This window comes from Chinchilla lanigera, unplaced genomic scaffold (genome assembly GCF_000276665.1).
Source record: "Chinchilla lanigera isolate Chin_1 unplaced genomic scaffold, ChiLan1.0 scaffold00013, whole genome shotgun sequence".
In the NCBI taxonomy this organism is placed as follows: Eukaryota; Metazoa; Chordata; class Mammalia; order Rodentia; family Chinchillidae; genus Chinchilla; species Chinchilla lanigera.
Genome location: NW_004955414.1, coordinates 29,297,321 through 29,314,017, shown reverse-complemented (window position 1 = coordinate 29,314,017; position 16,697 = coordinate 29,297,321). Strand labels below are relative to the sequence as shown.

Here is a 16,697-nt window from a genome sequence, read left to right as displayed (position 1 = left end):
TAATTTTCACTGTATAGATCATTTACTTCTTCTGTTAGATTGATTCCTAAGTATTTCATCTTTTTAGTGCAGTTTCCCTAATTTCTCTCAGTCTATTTGTTACTTGTGTATAGGAATGCTATCAATTTTTGAGTGTTAACTTTGTATCCAGCTATGGTACTGAATTTCATTATTAAATCCATGAGCCTTTTGGTGGAGTTTTTGGGGTCTTCTATGTGGAGTATCATGTCATCTGTGAAAAATGATAATTTCACTTCTTCTTTTTATTTTTCTCTCGTGTCTAATTGCTCTAGCTAATATTTCCAGAACTATATTGAATAGGAATGGTTATATGGAAATCCTTGTCTTGTTCCTGATTTTAAAGCGAAAGCTTTCAATTTTTGACTATTTAGTATGATGTTAGCTGTTGGTTTATGTTGGTTAGCTGTTGGTTTAGTATGATGTTAGCTGTTGGCTTTGATTAGTTTGAGGTAAAGGTCATCCATTCCTATTTTCTGTACGGTTTTCATCATGAATGAGTGTTGGACTTTATTGAAGGCTTTTTCTGCATCAATGGAGATGATCATGTAATTTTTGTCCTTGGCTCTATTGACATGGTGTATTACATTAACTGATTTGCATATATGCAACCATCCCTGCATTCTTGGTAGGAATCCCAATTGGTTGTGATGTATAATTTTCTTGATGATTTGTTGTATTCTGTTTGCTAGTATTTTATTGAGAATTTTTGCCTCTATATTCATTAGGGAGATTGGCCTGTAGTTCTCTTTTTTGGTTGGGTCTTTCTCTTTTGGTATCAGGATAATACTTGCCTCCAGGAATGAGTTGGGGAGAACTCCCTCCCTTTCAATTTCATTAAAGAGTTTGAGAAGAATTGGTTTTAACTCTTCCCTTGTAAAATTCAGCTATGAATCCTCCAGGACCTGGGCTTTTCTTCATTGGCAAGTTTTTAATTGCATTCTCAATTTTACTGGCTGATATTGAGTTATTCAGGATTTTTATATCATGTTCATTCAGCTTTGGTAATTCATATGTATCTAAAAATCTGTTCATTTCCTCTGTGTTTTCCATCCTATGAGAGTAAAGATTTTCAAAGTAGGTACTGATGATCTACTGAATTTCTTCAGGATCTGTAGTGATTTCACCACTTTCATTCCTTATTGCGTGTATTTCAGTTTTTTTCTTTCCTTTTTTTGATAAGTTTGGCTAGGGATTTATCCATTTTATTTATTCTTTCAAAGAACCAATTCTTTGATTCATTAATTCTTTGTATTTTTTTTTTAGTATCCATTCTGTTAATTTCTACTTTGAGCTTTATAATTTCCTACCTTCTTTGGGCTCTGGGTTTGATGTGCTCTTCTTTTTCTAGGAACTTGAGGTGCAGCATAAGATTGTTCATTTGTGCTTGTTCTGTTTTCCTGAGGTGGTAGTTCACCGCTATAAATGTCCCTCTGAGGACTGCTTTCATTGCATCCCACAGGTTCCTGTAGGTTATATGTATGTTTTCATTTGATTGTAAATAGTGTTTAATCTCAACTTTGATTTCATCTGTGACCCATTGGTTGTTCAGGAGGATGTTATTTAATTTCCAACTGTTCTTTTTTTGTACCAGGAATCAAACTCAGGACGTTGTGCCTGCCTGACAGGCGCTTGTGCCACTGAGCTATATCCCTAGCCCCTAATTTCCAACTCTTTATGGAGTTTCTGTGTTTTCTTTTATCATTAATTTCCAATTTCATTGCACTATGGTCTGATAGTATACATGGGATAATTTCAATTCCTTTGCATTTACTTAAACATGTTCTACGTACTAGTATATGGTCTATTTTAGAGAACGTCCCATGTGCAGCTGAGAAGAATGTGTATTCTGATGCTGTTGGGTGAAACACTCTGCAAAGGTCTACTAAGTCCATATGTTCACAAGTTTGGTTAAGTTCTGTTATTTCTTTCCCAATTTTTTGTCTAGTTGATCTATCTCTTTGTGACAATGGTGTGTTAAAGTCCCCTGTTATGATTGTGCTGCTACTTATTTCATTTTTGATGTCTGTTAAAATTTGTCTTATATAGGTGGGTGCTCCTATATTTGGTGAATAGATGTTTACAATTGTTATCTCTTTCTCTTGAAGCTTCCCCTTCATAAGTATGTAGTGACCTTCTTTATCTCTTTTGATTGTTCTTGGTTTGAAGTTCACATTGTCTGCAAACAGAATAGCTGCACCTGCCTTTTTCTTGGTTCCTGTTGCATGCAGTATTGTTTTCCACTTTTTATTTTCATTCTATGAATTTTCTTTTGAGTTAAATGTGTTCCTTGTATACTGCATATAGTTGGAGTTTGTTTCCTAATCCACTCTGATAGTCTGCTTATTTTGGTTGGTGCATTGAGACCATTTACATTGATGGTTATAACTGATATGTGTTGGCTTATCTTTGTCATGTTATTTTCCTGCTGTTGGATCCTCTTTTTTTCCTCTGTTTAATTGCTTGCTCTGATTGGTGGTTCCTTTCTGTTGTTCTTGAAGTTGCAGTCGTTTTACCTCTGTCTAGAATATCTTTTGGTACTCTTTGTAGGATTGGTTTGGTGCTCATGAATTTCTTCAGTTGTTCTTTGTCATGAAAATATTTTATTTCTCCATTAAATTGGAAAGACAGTTTTGCAAGGTACATCAGTCTGGATTGGAAATTGTTTTCTTTCAGTACCTGAAATGCTTCACTCCAAGCTCTTCTTGCCTTGATGGTTTGGGTTGAGAAGTCTGCTGTGATTCTAATAGGCTTTCCTTTATAGATGATCTGTTGCATTTTTCTAATAGCTTTTAATATTCTGAGCTTCTGTTGAGTTTCTGGGATCTTTATCACTATATTCTGGGTGTAGATTTATTTTGGTTATGATTAACTGGTTATGATATGCTTCACTTATCCGGATGTCCAATTCTTTTTTCATGCCTGGGAAATTTTCTGCTATTATTTCTGCAAATAGTCTTTTTATGTCATTTGTGTTGACACCTGCTGTTTCATTAATACCTATTAATCTGCCTATTAATTGTTTTTCTTTGCTTCATCTTACAGTTGTTGAATTATTATTTCCTGGTTCCTCATTTTTTTTTTTTAGAGATCCCTCCTTTCTCGTTCATTAGCAGTAATGCTGTCTTGAAGGTTTGAAAGTATATCTTCAGCTTCATTCATTTGGTTTTGCAAGCTTTCAGTGGAATTTTTAATTTCCTGAATATCTGTTTGCATCTGTTTCATACATTCTAGTTTTTTTCTATATTGTTCCCTGAAGATTTCCATGAGTTGTTTATGCTCTTTTATTTTCTTGTCAATGTCATCTTTGGATATACTGAACATTTCTTTCATTATTGTTGTCATTGCTTTTTTCACCTGAGACATTATTTCTGATCTGATGTCTTCTATGGCCTGATGGAGTTATTTCTTTACTTCAGCTGCTATCATTTCAGAAATTTCAGATGTATGACTTCCAGGCTCTTCTATGTTGATGTCTCCTGGACTTGTTTTGGGTGGTGTGGAGGTCTGGGATTGCATTTTGGGCCTTTGTTTTGTCATTTTTGAAGATCCAGAGGCTCCCTGGAGTGCAGCCTCAGTTTCCGGATTGTGCGTGAGTGGCAGGGAGAGAGTCTGAAGATCCACAGTGTTCAGTGCAGCTCCTGTGCTGGTGAGTGGTGGCAAGGTGGGGTCCCAGGTGCTCCCGAACTTTCTTGCATTCAGTTGGCTCCCAGGCATCTGTAGGAAGGGTGGGGGAGGCTCGCTGGAGTTCCTGAGACTGTCTGGAGTTTGGCCCAACTTCCACAAGAGTAGAGGGGGATGCAGGTCGTGTTCACCGAGGCTTCAGATATTGCCCAGGACAGAGCCTGCTTCCCACACTGGAAGGGGAGGGGTGAGGGTGGGCTCCCTGAAACGTCTGATTCCGTCCAGGTTTCAGCTGAGCTCCGGGGATTAGGTGTGAGTTGTTCTGGCAGTGACCACCGAGGCCCCAGAAGTTGTCCAGGGATCCACCTGCCTCACACCCTAATGGGGGAGGCACCAGAGTGGCTCAGTGGGGCTCCTAAAGGTGTCTGACCTTTGACCCAGCCCCGGCAGACATACTATGGGTGTGGCGAGTAGCCACCGGGGCCCCTGAGGGTGCCCAGGTTCTGCCTGCCTTGCACTCCGGTCAGAGAGGTGCTGCTGTGACTCACTGGGCTTCCTGAAGATATCTGGGATTCAGCCCAGCCTTGAAGTTGACTTTTAAAAGCCAATGTGCAACCCTCCATGTTTATAGACTCTCAGGTGATTAATAGTATAGTGTTCAATTATGGCATCTAGAATTAAAGTACCTGCTTTGAAAGTGTCTCAGAGTTTTAAATTTAAAGCATAAAGAGTTATGTTTCATCTTATGTTAATTAGAGTTACATTTTCCATTTGTTAGTGTACATGTGCTACATGTTTTGTGAGGAATGGTTAACATTACCCTCCAAGTCAGTTCTATGCATAACCATTTACCAGTTGCTATACTGCTGATGAAGTTTCTTTTTTTTTTTTTTTTTTGTCTTTTTGAGACAGGGTCTCCATATGCAGTTCAGGCTGGCCTTGACCTCACTTTGTAGCCCAAGTTGGTCTCGAATTCACAACGATCCGCCTGCCTCAGCCTCCCAAGTGCTGGGATTACAGGCATGCGCCACCAAGCCCGGTTTGAGGAGGTTTCCTAAATGAAACATTCTGAGCTATGTTATGATTCATTGTTATCTTGTTGCTTGACAAACAGGTTTGTAAGGAATTAGAACTGTGTATGTTACTAGTACCTTTGTGTAACAAGATGTAAAATTGAAGATGATGATTGTGTGCAAATGATCATTCAGTGCTTTTTAAAACTGGTAGGACTACATTGAAAGTTTCTGTGGTTTGTCTGTTTTAACTTTCACCTTAAAGTGCATACAATAAGTTAAAATGAAAAAAAATTATGCAAGAAACTGAAATAGTAGAGTCTAGGAGACAGTGCCTTTGCTAAAAGGTCGGTGAGTGGTTCAAGGCGCTGACTTCAAGGGTCAAATCGGGCCCTTTAATATGGGCTGATGATGCTGGGAGAGCTATTTTAAACTACTGGTGTGATGGGGTGTGATGGCAGATTCCTGCAATCCCAGCACTCTGCAAGCTTGAGGCAGGAGAATCACAAGTTGGAGCCCAGCCTGGGAAATTTAGTAACTTAATGAAATCCTGCCTGAAAATGAAAAAAAAAAAAAAGCTAGGGGATATCTCAGTGCAAAGGCCCCTGGTTCAATTCCCAGCACCAAAAAAACAAAGCAAAGCAAAGCAAAACAAAGCAAAGCAAAGCAAAGCAAAGCAAAGCAAAGCAAAGCAATGCAAAGCAATGCAAAGCAAATCCAAACCAAACCACTGTCTTAGGCTCCTCATTTATAAATAGGGATGATATAATAATCTTTACTATAAAGGATTATTGTGCAGATTACATAATTAATGCATATGAAGTACTTAGAATAGTGCCTGGCATATAGCAAGGACTCAAAAATTATTAGTTTTTGTTATTATTTTCCCAGAAGACTTTTATCAACTTTTCTTAGTAGTTTATGATTTGCCATTTGGAGGATTATTTCTTCTCAAAAGATGAATTGCTTTAAATGCAAATAAAACTGCAAAAATGAATAGAAATGAGACAGTTAAGCTGCGTAATTATAGAACATTTTCTATTTTTATTTAGTTATCTAATGATTTCTAAAGACCTTCAGATTCTTAAGGTCTTTTTCTTTTATTAAAGTAGATTAATGAACAAGCTTTTGGATATAGATAGCAACAGCTGACACGTATATAGACAGCATTTACTATGTGCCAAGGAGGCAGCGCACTATTTTGCATATATTAAGTCCCATGGCTTGCTGGGGCAAAGACAGATTCAGACCCAGGCCTGTTCTGAATCTAGGCTCTAGCTGTAATCTCCTCAATCTACTTGGGTCTTCACGAGCTTTGTTACAAAGCCTGCAACCCAAGGAGACGGGGTCAAGGAGTTTGCAAATCTAACCAAATCCTGGAACATGGTATAATCCCAAGGCCACTGTCCCCTTAACATCCCTTAAAGGCCACTGTCCCCTTAACATCCCATAGAAGACATCCCCTTAACATCTGTCTTGGCCTTTCCTGAAGAAAATTTCCCGTGTCATCCAGATGCCACACACGTTTCTGCAGGAGATTTTTCCAGAGAATCATAGACTGTTTTTAAAGGTACACAATTGTGCATTCCTTAATTAAGTCCTGTGAATTATTCCAAGGAACCTCTTTGGAATAATCACTGTTTCACAAAAATAAGAAGACACCAATATAAGGTACATTATATCCTACCCAGGGAATCAGGCTGAGTAATTAGAGCTTAAGGCAGATCCAATTATCCACAGCACACAGCCACATTAAGACCTGGAGCTATGTGAGGAAGTGGAATGCCTTCATTCCCGCAGCAAGAGGCTCAAACTCAATAAGCCCTCTTCCAATCATCTGCCCCACTCCACCCAAAGTCTTACCTTGTTCACAAAGTTTCTTTGTCAGAGAGCCCTCATCTTGAAAATAAATAATGCGCTTCTGTACGATGCTGGCTCTGCGGGGAAAGATGAGAACACAGAGGTGAGGCGGGCAGGTGTGAGGGTCCGTCAGGCGCGATACGATCCTTGCTGCACCATTTATGTTGTGTGGCTCTGGGTGAGTGGACCCAGCTTTCTGTACTCATCAGAAAATGGCACAGTGTAACAGTGAGAACTTTATGAAAATGTATATTAAGAGCTTAGTATGTGCCTAGGAATCACCTTAATACTAGTTCCTAAGTTGTTGTGTTCTATCATTGTTTATTTTGAGACAGGGTCTTGCTCTACAGTACAGGCTGGCCTTGAACTCAGTATGTAGCCCAGGCTGGCCTTGAACTCCCTGTGATCCAATCCTCCTGCCTCAGCCTCCTGAGTGCTAGAATGACAGGCATGCATCATCATGCCTGGCTCCTAAATTTGTTGATAATGTTACTTTCAAAGTAAGAAAGTGAATGAACAGCATTTCCTATGCCTTTTCTCAATGGTTCATTTTATTCTACTCTTCGTATTAAACTACTGAGACCATTTATAGATCAACCAAATTCAAATTATAGAAGCATGTCAAATCTTCTTGCTGAAGGGAAAAAAGGGAATTTAAAAATATATTTTGATTTGTTCTGAAAATGTCATTCTATATCTTTCCTGAAAGTCTAGACAAAACTGTCTCCTACATTTTGAACAAAGACGACTTTAGCTGTGATAACTCTCTCTCTCTCAAATACGTCAAACATAGGCTCTTAGAATTTGGGAAGCACATTTTGAGGTAAAAAAATGACTTACTTTTGGTCAGCTCATATTCTCTTTTTTATATGGGAATGCACAGACGTGCTGTTTCTCCTTTAACTCACTCTGTTGTTTATTTCAGCTGGCCTTGGCGAGATTGAATCCTGAAACCCAGTGTTCCAGTAATTTGAAAGTCTACAACATTTAAAATTGAGATGGTGCCAATAAATCTTGGGCCATTTCTATTGATTTTCTTCAGCAAAGCTACTCAATCAGAAGGTAATTTTCACTTCGATTTGCCCTATTTAACAGATAAAGGCATCCCTTGACTCCATTACAGCTGACCACACTGAATAAGTACTGGAGTCATAGGATCTGCCCTGAGTCAGACAAGCACAGACCCAGGAATGAGGCTGTGTGTGCAGGATCTGTGGAGAACAGAGGCAATTTTCCTGATGGTCTGGGCCAAGGCCAAAACGATTTTCCAAGGAAACGTCTACTCTACATCCAGCCTTGCAAAAAGAGATTATAATTCAGAGAAGCCTACAGATGTCTTTTACAGTCTTTCTCCACCCAAGAGAGACAAGATGTTGAAATAACTGAATGAAATATGCTTCCTGTCTACACAATGCTGCTTTGATCATTTATCCATTCTGTTGACCACTTAAGTGGGAAAGCTTCCTCAGGCCAAGGCTGTAACACTCAATCCTACCCAGAAGCCAAAGAACAAAGCCTTTTGTTAGAGTACCCACCATCTCCAACTGTGCTTTTCAAGATGTCCAAACTGGGGGACCCCATGGAGTGCAAGGAGAAGCCTGGGGGAAGAATCACAGGCCCCACACTTAATCCACGGCTCCATCCATATTTCAGCCATAGCAGCCCCCACCCTTGTCTTCCTGTTGTATTTACTGGTATATTTTCAATAATCATTGCTGGGGGTCTGTTCAGTAGCTGGCGCTGCAGAAAGTTCCGGGGACATTGTCATGAGGAGGACAGATGGGTCCACTCTTCCCGTTCTCAAAGTTTACAGCACAGTAGGGGGGGACATCAAACCCACAAGTAATGATTTAAGGCAACCATGATGAAGTGCTACTGTGGGGATAGGGACGGAGTGCAGGAGAACACAGCAGGGGGGTCTGGAAAGACTCCTCTGAGAAAAGATGGCTGAGGCAAGACTTGGAAGAGTGTGGAGCTGACTAGGCAAGTGGGCAGGAAAAGAAGCAGGGGAGACAGCATCCTTTATGAAATCCTTGTGGCTGAGAGGGACACAGACTCATTGGAGGACATAGAAGTGCAGATCAAGGAGGTAACCTGAGATAAGCTAGGACAGTAGGCAGGGACACAGCCCCCAGGGCTACCAGAAGACAGTATTCTACTCCAAGTTTAGTGAGTTATTTGGGAAACCATCCCCTGAGCACTGAAAGCATCAGATTTGCTCTTTCAAAACAGCACTTGAATCGCAGAATCAAAAGGAGTTGGTGTACGACTGCAGTGTAGAGAGGTCCCTTGCAAATCAAATTTTGTTTCAATATGTTCTTTTGGTAAAAAGGGTTGAAAGCCACTGGTGTACAGGATAACATCTAAACATGGCGCCCAAGGTGTTCTTTCAACTCATCTTCCCGAAACACCCTCTTCATTTGTTGCTGTGTCATGGCAAGTGCTCTGGGCTCTAGACTTCTGGTGTTCATCCTCCTCCTCTAATGACTTCTTTCCTCCACCAGGTGAGGACCTGGCTATTTTCTTTCCCAGAATCACCCTAGCCAACCTTTGCTGAATCTGACGAATGCTCTACATTTTTGCTCTATTACTAAGAATGGGAGGATAAGGACAAAAATCTAGAACTTAAAGGTATGGTCATTATAAGCAATTGTACCTAACGCGAAAAAAGTCAACTGTAAAAATTTGGGGGACAAAAGATAAAAAACATATATTTTCTATGAAATATCTCAACTTCTTTCCCACTTGAGTTTTTATAAAAATCTAAGATAAAACCTAAGGAGGCCCACTCCCTCTTTTTATAATCATCATTTCTGAGCCTTTATTATGCATCGATTTGCACTGAAGTATTTTATGCTGTATGCCATGTGTGTATGCATGTATGTATGTGTGTACACACATATACAGAGAGAGACAGACAGAGAGTGTGAGTGCAAGCAAAAGTGTGAGTGGGCACATGTAACAGAGCGCTCAAATTCATCCAAAATGCTTAGGCTGGATACTTTTTTAAATTCGAACTTTTCAGCTGTCAGATAGTTAAGACGGCACATATATCACTAATACACCTCCAATCAAGCAAAGCAGTATTTTGTGGTAATTTTTAGGTTGTTCACATTAAGAAGATAAGTAAAACTACAAGTAACTTCACACCAGCCTAGGTAAGGCTTGGAAAAAGTATTAAAGTGCTCTTCATATGAGATTCTGAGCTATTTCACCCTTATTTTACAAGCTAGGATGATGGAGATCAAGGGAATCTCAGCAGCTCGCCTAGCTTTTGAAGTTCTTGCTGTCTACCTCTGAAGTCCATGCTCTATTTTAAACTCAGAGTGGTTGGAAAGATTAAGATGATTATATATATAAAGTAAAATTTCTTTACCCCAATTGATTTTCCTTGGGTCCATTTCAACATCTCTTTGGAGAACAGAGACCACAGTGGGTCTCCCCAGAGTCTGACTCATGATCTCTTGACGTGTCCTATGCAAAGGCTGGGGTTGCCCCCTCTGCATCATGCTTTTGGGGTTTCAAACCCTGTGGGGATCAAGGAAGGACACAAACCTTGTTCTCATTTGGGTGCCATGATCTAGCCTCATTTCTGCCCAGTCCCTTTGGAGATGTCATTCTAGGCCACGCTCCATACCATCTCCATCAGAGCTGGGGTTTCTAGTGATCAGACTTCTTTGCCACACCTCATGGCTCGCCAACACACATGCACACCTGGACACACACTTCATGCAATGAAGATGTGTCTTCCTAGGGTAGATTCCTTGACTGCATGTCCTTCCTCAGAGCCTGTTAGGCTTCTCCAAGCATAGCACTCATTAACCTATACAATACTTACCCATTGTTTTCTGTCTCCTGTGCTAGACCATAACCTACTTAAGACCAGGAACCAAACCTGGCTTATTTCTTTGAGTGCAGTACATTCTGTGAGTATGGATGTGGGTCTCACCGGGCCCAGGTGATAGTTGAAGCATTTGGGGTGGGTGGTGTCACCCACGGAAAGTATGAGGGAGAAGGAGTCCGGCTGAGCCTAGAATACTGAGGAAGACCCACTCTCACCCACAGGGATGCCAACAGAGACCAAGATTTTAGTACACTTAGTTCTAGAAGATGCTTCTCTTTATTCCTCATTTGGTCAACTCCTGGGAGAATTTTATATGCTGAGAGAATTCATTTTACTTTGAGTTTAGTTCATCAAAAGTCTGAAGCTCAACAGAGGCTTATAAATCATATTATAGCTCAGAAAAATAATAGTTTTACAAGATGAGAAAGCTGTAAGAATTCCCTTAGCAACTCAAAAATGACAAATTCTCTCCCCTTCTCCGTTGCAATTTGGCAGGCCTGCTGCATAGCATTTGTGTAGTGGACGCTTTCTTGTCATGACAGAGTGTGTTACGGAAATCCCAGTTAAATTCCCCGGTATGTTAGTGTCTCAAACTTTGGAATACCGAGGTTCTAATTAACTCACTAATCTTTTCAAATGGTCTCCTTTAAACCTAAAGTGAACATGTGCAACACATCATCCCCAATCTTTGAGGTACTTGACCCCTTTCTGTCTAAAGGGTTTATTCCCTTGCTGCTCCTTTCATTGGGGAATTTGCCTGATTGGGTGAATTTAGTTATGCTCAGTTATGAGTGTGCTGTTGAGTTTTGAAAAGGGATGAGGGAGGGAATCTTTGAAACTGATGTGCTTGCGGGAGGGAGATCAGGTCATGAAACTGCTTAAATTATTATGTTAATTGGCTCCTCAGTGGTTGGTTCACCTCCATGCAGAGATAATTCATGGGAGGTCCCACTGGAGTGGGTCGTACTCAGTAACTATTCAGTACCTAGCAGTTATTACCACTGCTCTTATTCAATTGTCAGCCCTGAATGAAGTTCCTGGTGCATGAGAAATGCTTGACAAACAGCAGCTATTATTGTGATTGATGTCAGGGCTGTCTCCTTCACTTGTGGAGGCTACCTTGAGGGGGCTACCTTGGGCAACTGCTTCAGACAGACATAATTAATAGCCCAAATGAAGCTTGGTTTGTGGTCTCCAGGCTATTTTTGCCAGTTTGCTTCCCAGTTCCAGTAAATTCCCTATTACTACACATTTCTTAGAATACTTAAAAGGATCTCTCTATGATCTAAAGTATGTTTCCATAAAGGTGGCCCAGTTTATAGCCAGCAACATTTATCCCTTTCCACCAATGAAAGAATAACTGTGGGAGGACCCAGGAGTCAAACGCTGAGGACCTAGTGATGGTGACACTCTGAAGTACAGAGACCATCTGCATTAGTTTATGTCACAAGGATGCGCATGCTAACCTGACCAGTGTGAATGCCACAATGCAGACTCTTAACCAAGAGAGACTCTTACCATGAGAGAGTGTGTTAAGAAAATCCCAGGAAAGGACCCTAGGAGGATCTCAGGAAAGCAAGCTATAGCCTGGAGATCACAAGGATCCTGGAAGTCCCTCATAATGCACATATGGGAGAAAAAGAGTGCAAGTATACCTGCAGGGCTCAATCTACAGGGCAGCAAGAACTTACAATTACCCAAGAGGAAGATCCCAATCTCTGCTTGGGGTCACAAAGCTGCAAATTCAGAGACTAAATCTATAAGTATACTCATCTATTATCTACCATGATTGCAAAGAAGCAATGGGTAGCTGTCATGAGATTATTCCTGACTAGTTATCACTCAGTCATAGAACAATTACTGAGCACTTATATTGTGCCAGGTACTTCGTTGGCAGTTGAAAATCCAAAGATGAATAAGAAATGGTGCCTTCCAGCAAAGAGTCTCTACTCCAGTGGAGAAAGGAGAGAAAGAGAAAAAAGAAATTGGAACTCAACTATGAGTACCATAGTGGAGGAGCAGAGGAAAGCACAGGAGCTGGTATGCACATCAAATAGGCTGACCTCGAGGTCCACCTCTTGTGGCCCTTGAAGCAATTCCTCCTGCTCTGAGCAGATGTTTCCACCTGACTCAGGGATGTTAGCTCCCCACAGTACTGCACAGCACATGAAGCTTAAGTAATGACAAGAATATGGCTTAGGGGTCAGCTTCTCAGCATGGCCACAACCTATTCCCAACCTCACACAGTCAGTTTCTGCAGCTCCAGATATGTATCATTGAATGAGCTCTGGTTCCAATTTTAATAAAAACTACAGGAAAATCAGTTTTAGCACTCATTTTATTTCCTCTTAGACTCTTAGGATGAGCTTGGGATAACAAGTTTCCATTTTCTTTCATTATTGTCCAATTTCAGACCTCATCTTTATCATATGTCTCATCAATACTATTCCTCCAGCGTTTCAAAATTTATCCCACACCAAATCCAATGGAAAGCTAACAAGGAATTGATTTTGGTATGACAAATGAGATGTAAAAGAATAAAATTGAATTGTGTTTTAAAATAATTAATGGTGATGTGAGAGGTAGAGGTATTATAACCAGATGTTCCTTTACTCATGAATTTGTTTAACAGTAGGTAGGTGCCACAAAGCTGGATTAGGAGGGCTTAAAGGTACAAAGATGAGTAAGATTTGGTGCATGTGATACCAAATAGTGAACACCCTGCAGGAGAGAGATGTGTAATCTGATGAATCAGAAGTCTGCCTAGCAAGTCCCAGGGTCCACCAATAGCCATTCCTTCTATCTTTGTGCTTGAGGAACTGTCATTTCACGTGGGGTAATGCCAGGCAAGCCACTGACACCAGCCCATTCCTGCTTTCCCAAATTCTCCCTGTGGGTAGGGGAAAGGGATTCGGGACCTATATGTGACCTCTGTAAAAGAAGGGAAGGTTTCAGAATAGAGAGAAGACCTTCTGAGGAAATTTTATTTTCCAGATAGAAGAAATTCATGACCATCTTTCCCTTTCCTTTTTTCTTCCAGCCTTGATTGCCATGCATGAAGCCAGACAGCCACTTTGCCACTGTGAGGAAAAGGCCAAGAAAAATCACAGAGAAAGTAGCCCTGATACCATCTAGCTACCGAAACAGTACCAGCAGTCACCTACCTCTGGCCTTTTTGTTATGAGAAAAATAAATCTCTACTGGGCGAAGCCATCATTAGCCAAGCTTTCTGATGAGCACTGCTTCAAAAGCATCCCTAATTGATTGCGAAAGGCATTGAATAAAGCAATTTGGGAGCACAAAAGAGGGCTGTTCAAAAGGGAACGAGGAGCCAGGTTCTGTCTAGCCCCGTGTATCAGGCCCTGAGGCTGATCAGGAGCCACTGGAGGTCTTTGGTGGAAGAGAGGAGCACAGATGCCTTGATCCAGAGAGTTTGGTAGAGGGCTGCTGTGGATGAAGCCTTAGAAAAAAGGGCCTTGGATTCAGGACCTGAAGGTTCCTATTGCCCCTTGCCAGGCCAGGCCTTCACGTCCATGTTGCAGTCTGAACACAGATGTGACTGTAAAGGGAAGGAGGGGCCGGGTGGGAGTTTGACAGAACGCAGACAAGGGAAATATTCTCTCTTTTTCTCTGGAGGCAGCCTTCACAGCCTCTAAGCTAAGACTGAGGAAGTAGAAGAAATCCTCAGGGTGCACCCGCTAGATCACTGCCTGTAAATTTGTCAGCTGCTGATAAAAACCCTTAAACTCACATGAAACAAAATAAATAAAATGCAGGATGAAGCCCCAGTTGTGGAAGCTCTAACAGTTAGGCAATTTTGGATAGTAAACAGAACCATTTCTCATTTTCTGTAATTGTTTTAAACCAAACTATCTATTTCTTTTCTTTCTTTTTTTTTTTTTTTTTTAGCATCTTTTGGCCTTTAAAGCGCTATGGCTATTTTCCTTATGGCCCTTATGGCTATTTTCCTCTCTTGTGCATAAACAGCCATAGCGTCTCTTAACCTTGGAAAGAGAAATATGTCTAGCCCTTGAGCCAAGGGTGAAGGCAATATCCCACTTACATCATTAGGCCAAAGCATCATCTTTTCTTAAGAATACACACATAAGGGGTTTGATGTTCTGAAAAATGACTTTTCTTTTTCAATCAGCCTTACCTCACGATTCAGCCTTTTACAATATGATTATTGGTATGTGGGGTCTTATTAGTCAAGGACAACTGACAGGTTCCCTGTCTTTATGCTGCAGAGCTGGGCTCAGTAATGCCACACACAGTTAACCTGTTGGTCGGTGGCCTGCCTGGCTTTGTCCTCCTCCTTCTTCACATCTAGAAACCTCAGCAGAGCATAAGCCCCCAGGGCCCAGGGACCGGGTCTTACTCATCACTACATTCCTGGGACCTAAAAGAGGACCTGACCAAGGTTTACAGAACATGAGTCCTTAATCCGGGGTCTGCTGACAGCTTTTAGGATGATGAAATTCAATGTGAGGTGCCCAAGTGCATTTTCCTGTGTCAAAATTCACAGCTTTCATCAGCTACTCAGAAGGGTTCCTGACTCTCCAAAGTTTAAGTACCACCTTAGGTCTGAAACAACAATAGTAGAAATGGGAAATGGTGCGATAGGCTTTTATTCCTCTCTCAGGTTAGATTTTTATCCCATGCACCCAGTCCTTCAACTACTTTCTTTCTAGACTGAGCTCTGATCACAAGTAGAATCTGTCTCAGCTGGAAAACAAGAAATGGAAACCAAAGCCTTGCTTCTAGGTCGCTGGGGTGTGCCTCAGTGCTGCAGCAGGGCTGCATAATCGCCCCTATCTTCAAGGAAGAGGAAAGGCTGCTCCTTCTGGCTGGCTTTTACACATGAGCCATTACTCTCTGTGGTTTGTCCCACTGTGCTTTGGCCTCAGCTGCTTCCCTCTTCTGTGGGTTCCTGTAAGTTGGGGCAGGCAGCCAGAGCTCTGTCCCCTGAGATGAACAGAAAGCAATGCAGGCAACAAAGGAAGGTCACCTGCCATTCTTCCCATTTCTTAGACAGCCTTCTTGCTACCCGAGTGTCCTACTGTGCACATGGGAGTATCCTGGAGAGTAGCAGAACTGAGTCTGGGAGATGCTCCTCTCTCTGGGGTGGGCTGAGTTGTGGGGCACTGATTACAGTTCTCAGCTAGAAATCTATGGTCTATGAAAGGGATTCATCCTTGAACCTCTGAAAAAACTGTATGGAGCTGAAGGCAAAATTCTAAGCATGTGCATTGCATTGGAGAGAGGTTCTATGGAACCGCTGCTCCAAATTAGAAGTCATTATTCTTCTGCCTGTTAGTACCAACCTCTCCACCAGCACCCAAAGGAAAGGGCAGATTAAATGAGGGCCTTCCTGTGCAGTCACTGCAGTCACCTCTCAACCATCTTTTCTTTTTGCCAACTCCTCCAATTTACCTGCGCTCTGCCTTGGGGTCAACTGTCACTGCTAGCACATTGTCACTTCCTTTCACCGATTATCAGGCAGCAATGGCACCATGTCTAAATTTTCTGATCATAGTGAAAGACAGAGCTGAGTTCAGTAGTTGGGAAGCAGGTGTCTTAACCCATTTTACATTACTAGAATGAAATGCCTGAGTCTGGGTAGTATATACAGGGGAAAGGTTTATTTAGCTCCCAGTTGTGGAAGTTCAAGGGCCTGTCTACTCTGTTCCACCTCAGCATAGGGTCTTACTCAGAGTAGATCCTCTCTAACAAGGCTCCTCACACTTGTAGATTAGTCCAGATGCTTGGCTAAAAATGCTTGTCCATAGTCCTGGACAGTGGAGTACAAGTCACCTTTCAGATTATACAATCCTCCTGTATGGTTTTCAGATTATACAATCCTCCTGTATGGTTTGGTGGTGATTTGTCCCCCAAAGGTTCGTACGTCCAAAGCATGGTTCCCAATGTGGTGATAAGAGGTGGTGGAATCATTAAGAAGTAGAGCCTAGCACGAGTCACTGGGGACACCACCCTGTGTAGGGTTAAGTGAGTTCTCTGGGATCCCAATCTTGCTCTGGCTTCTTGTCCTACCAAATGGTCTCTTCCAGTTGTACACATTCCTGCTATGATGCCATCTGTCATGTGACACAGCTACAGGGCTCTCATCAATGTCATGCCCTTGAACTTCCACAGCTGGGAGCTAAGTAAACCTTTTTCCTCTATATACTATCCAGACTCAGCCATTTCATTCTAGTAATGTAAAACAGGTTAAGACATCCCCTTCCTAACTACTGAACTCAGCTCTGCCTTTCACTATTGTCTTAGTTATTTTTCTGTCGTTGCTGAGACAAAATACCCAACGTCCAAAATGAAGGAAG

General features: G+C 41.5%; 1 protein-coding gene across 1 annotated transcript in view; it reads right to left on the bottom strand.

The window, feature by feature from the left end:
- Spon1 (spondin 1, extracellular matrix protein) overlaps positions 1-16,697 on the bottom strand; it is a 295,302-nt gene that overhangs the window by 161,530 nt on the left and 117,075 nt on the right. Inside the window, exon 4 of the mRNA XM_005380330.2 lies at positions 6,519-6,592. Within this exon, the coding sequence (XP_005380387.1) occupies positions 6,519-6,592 (74 nt within the window). The remainder of the gene's footprint in view (positions 1-6,518; positions 6,593-16,697) is intronic.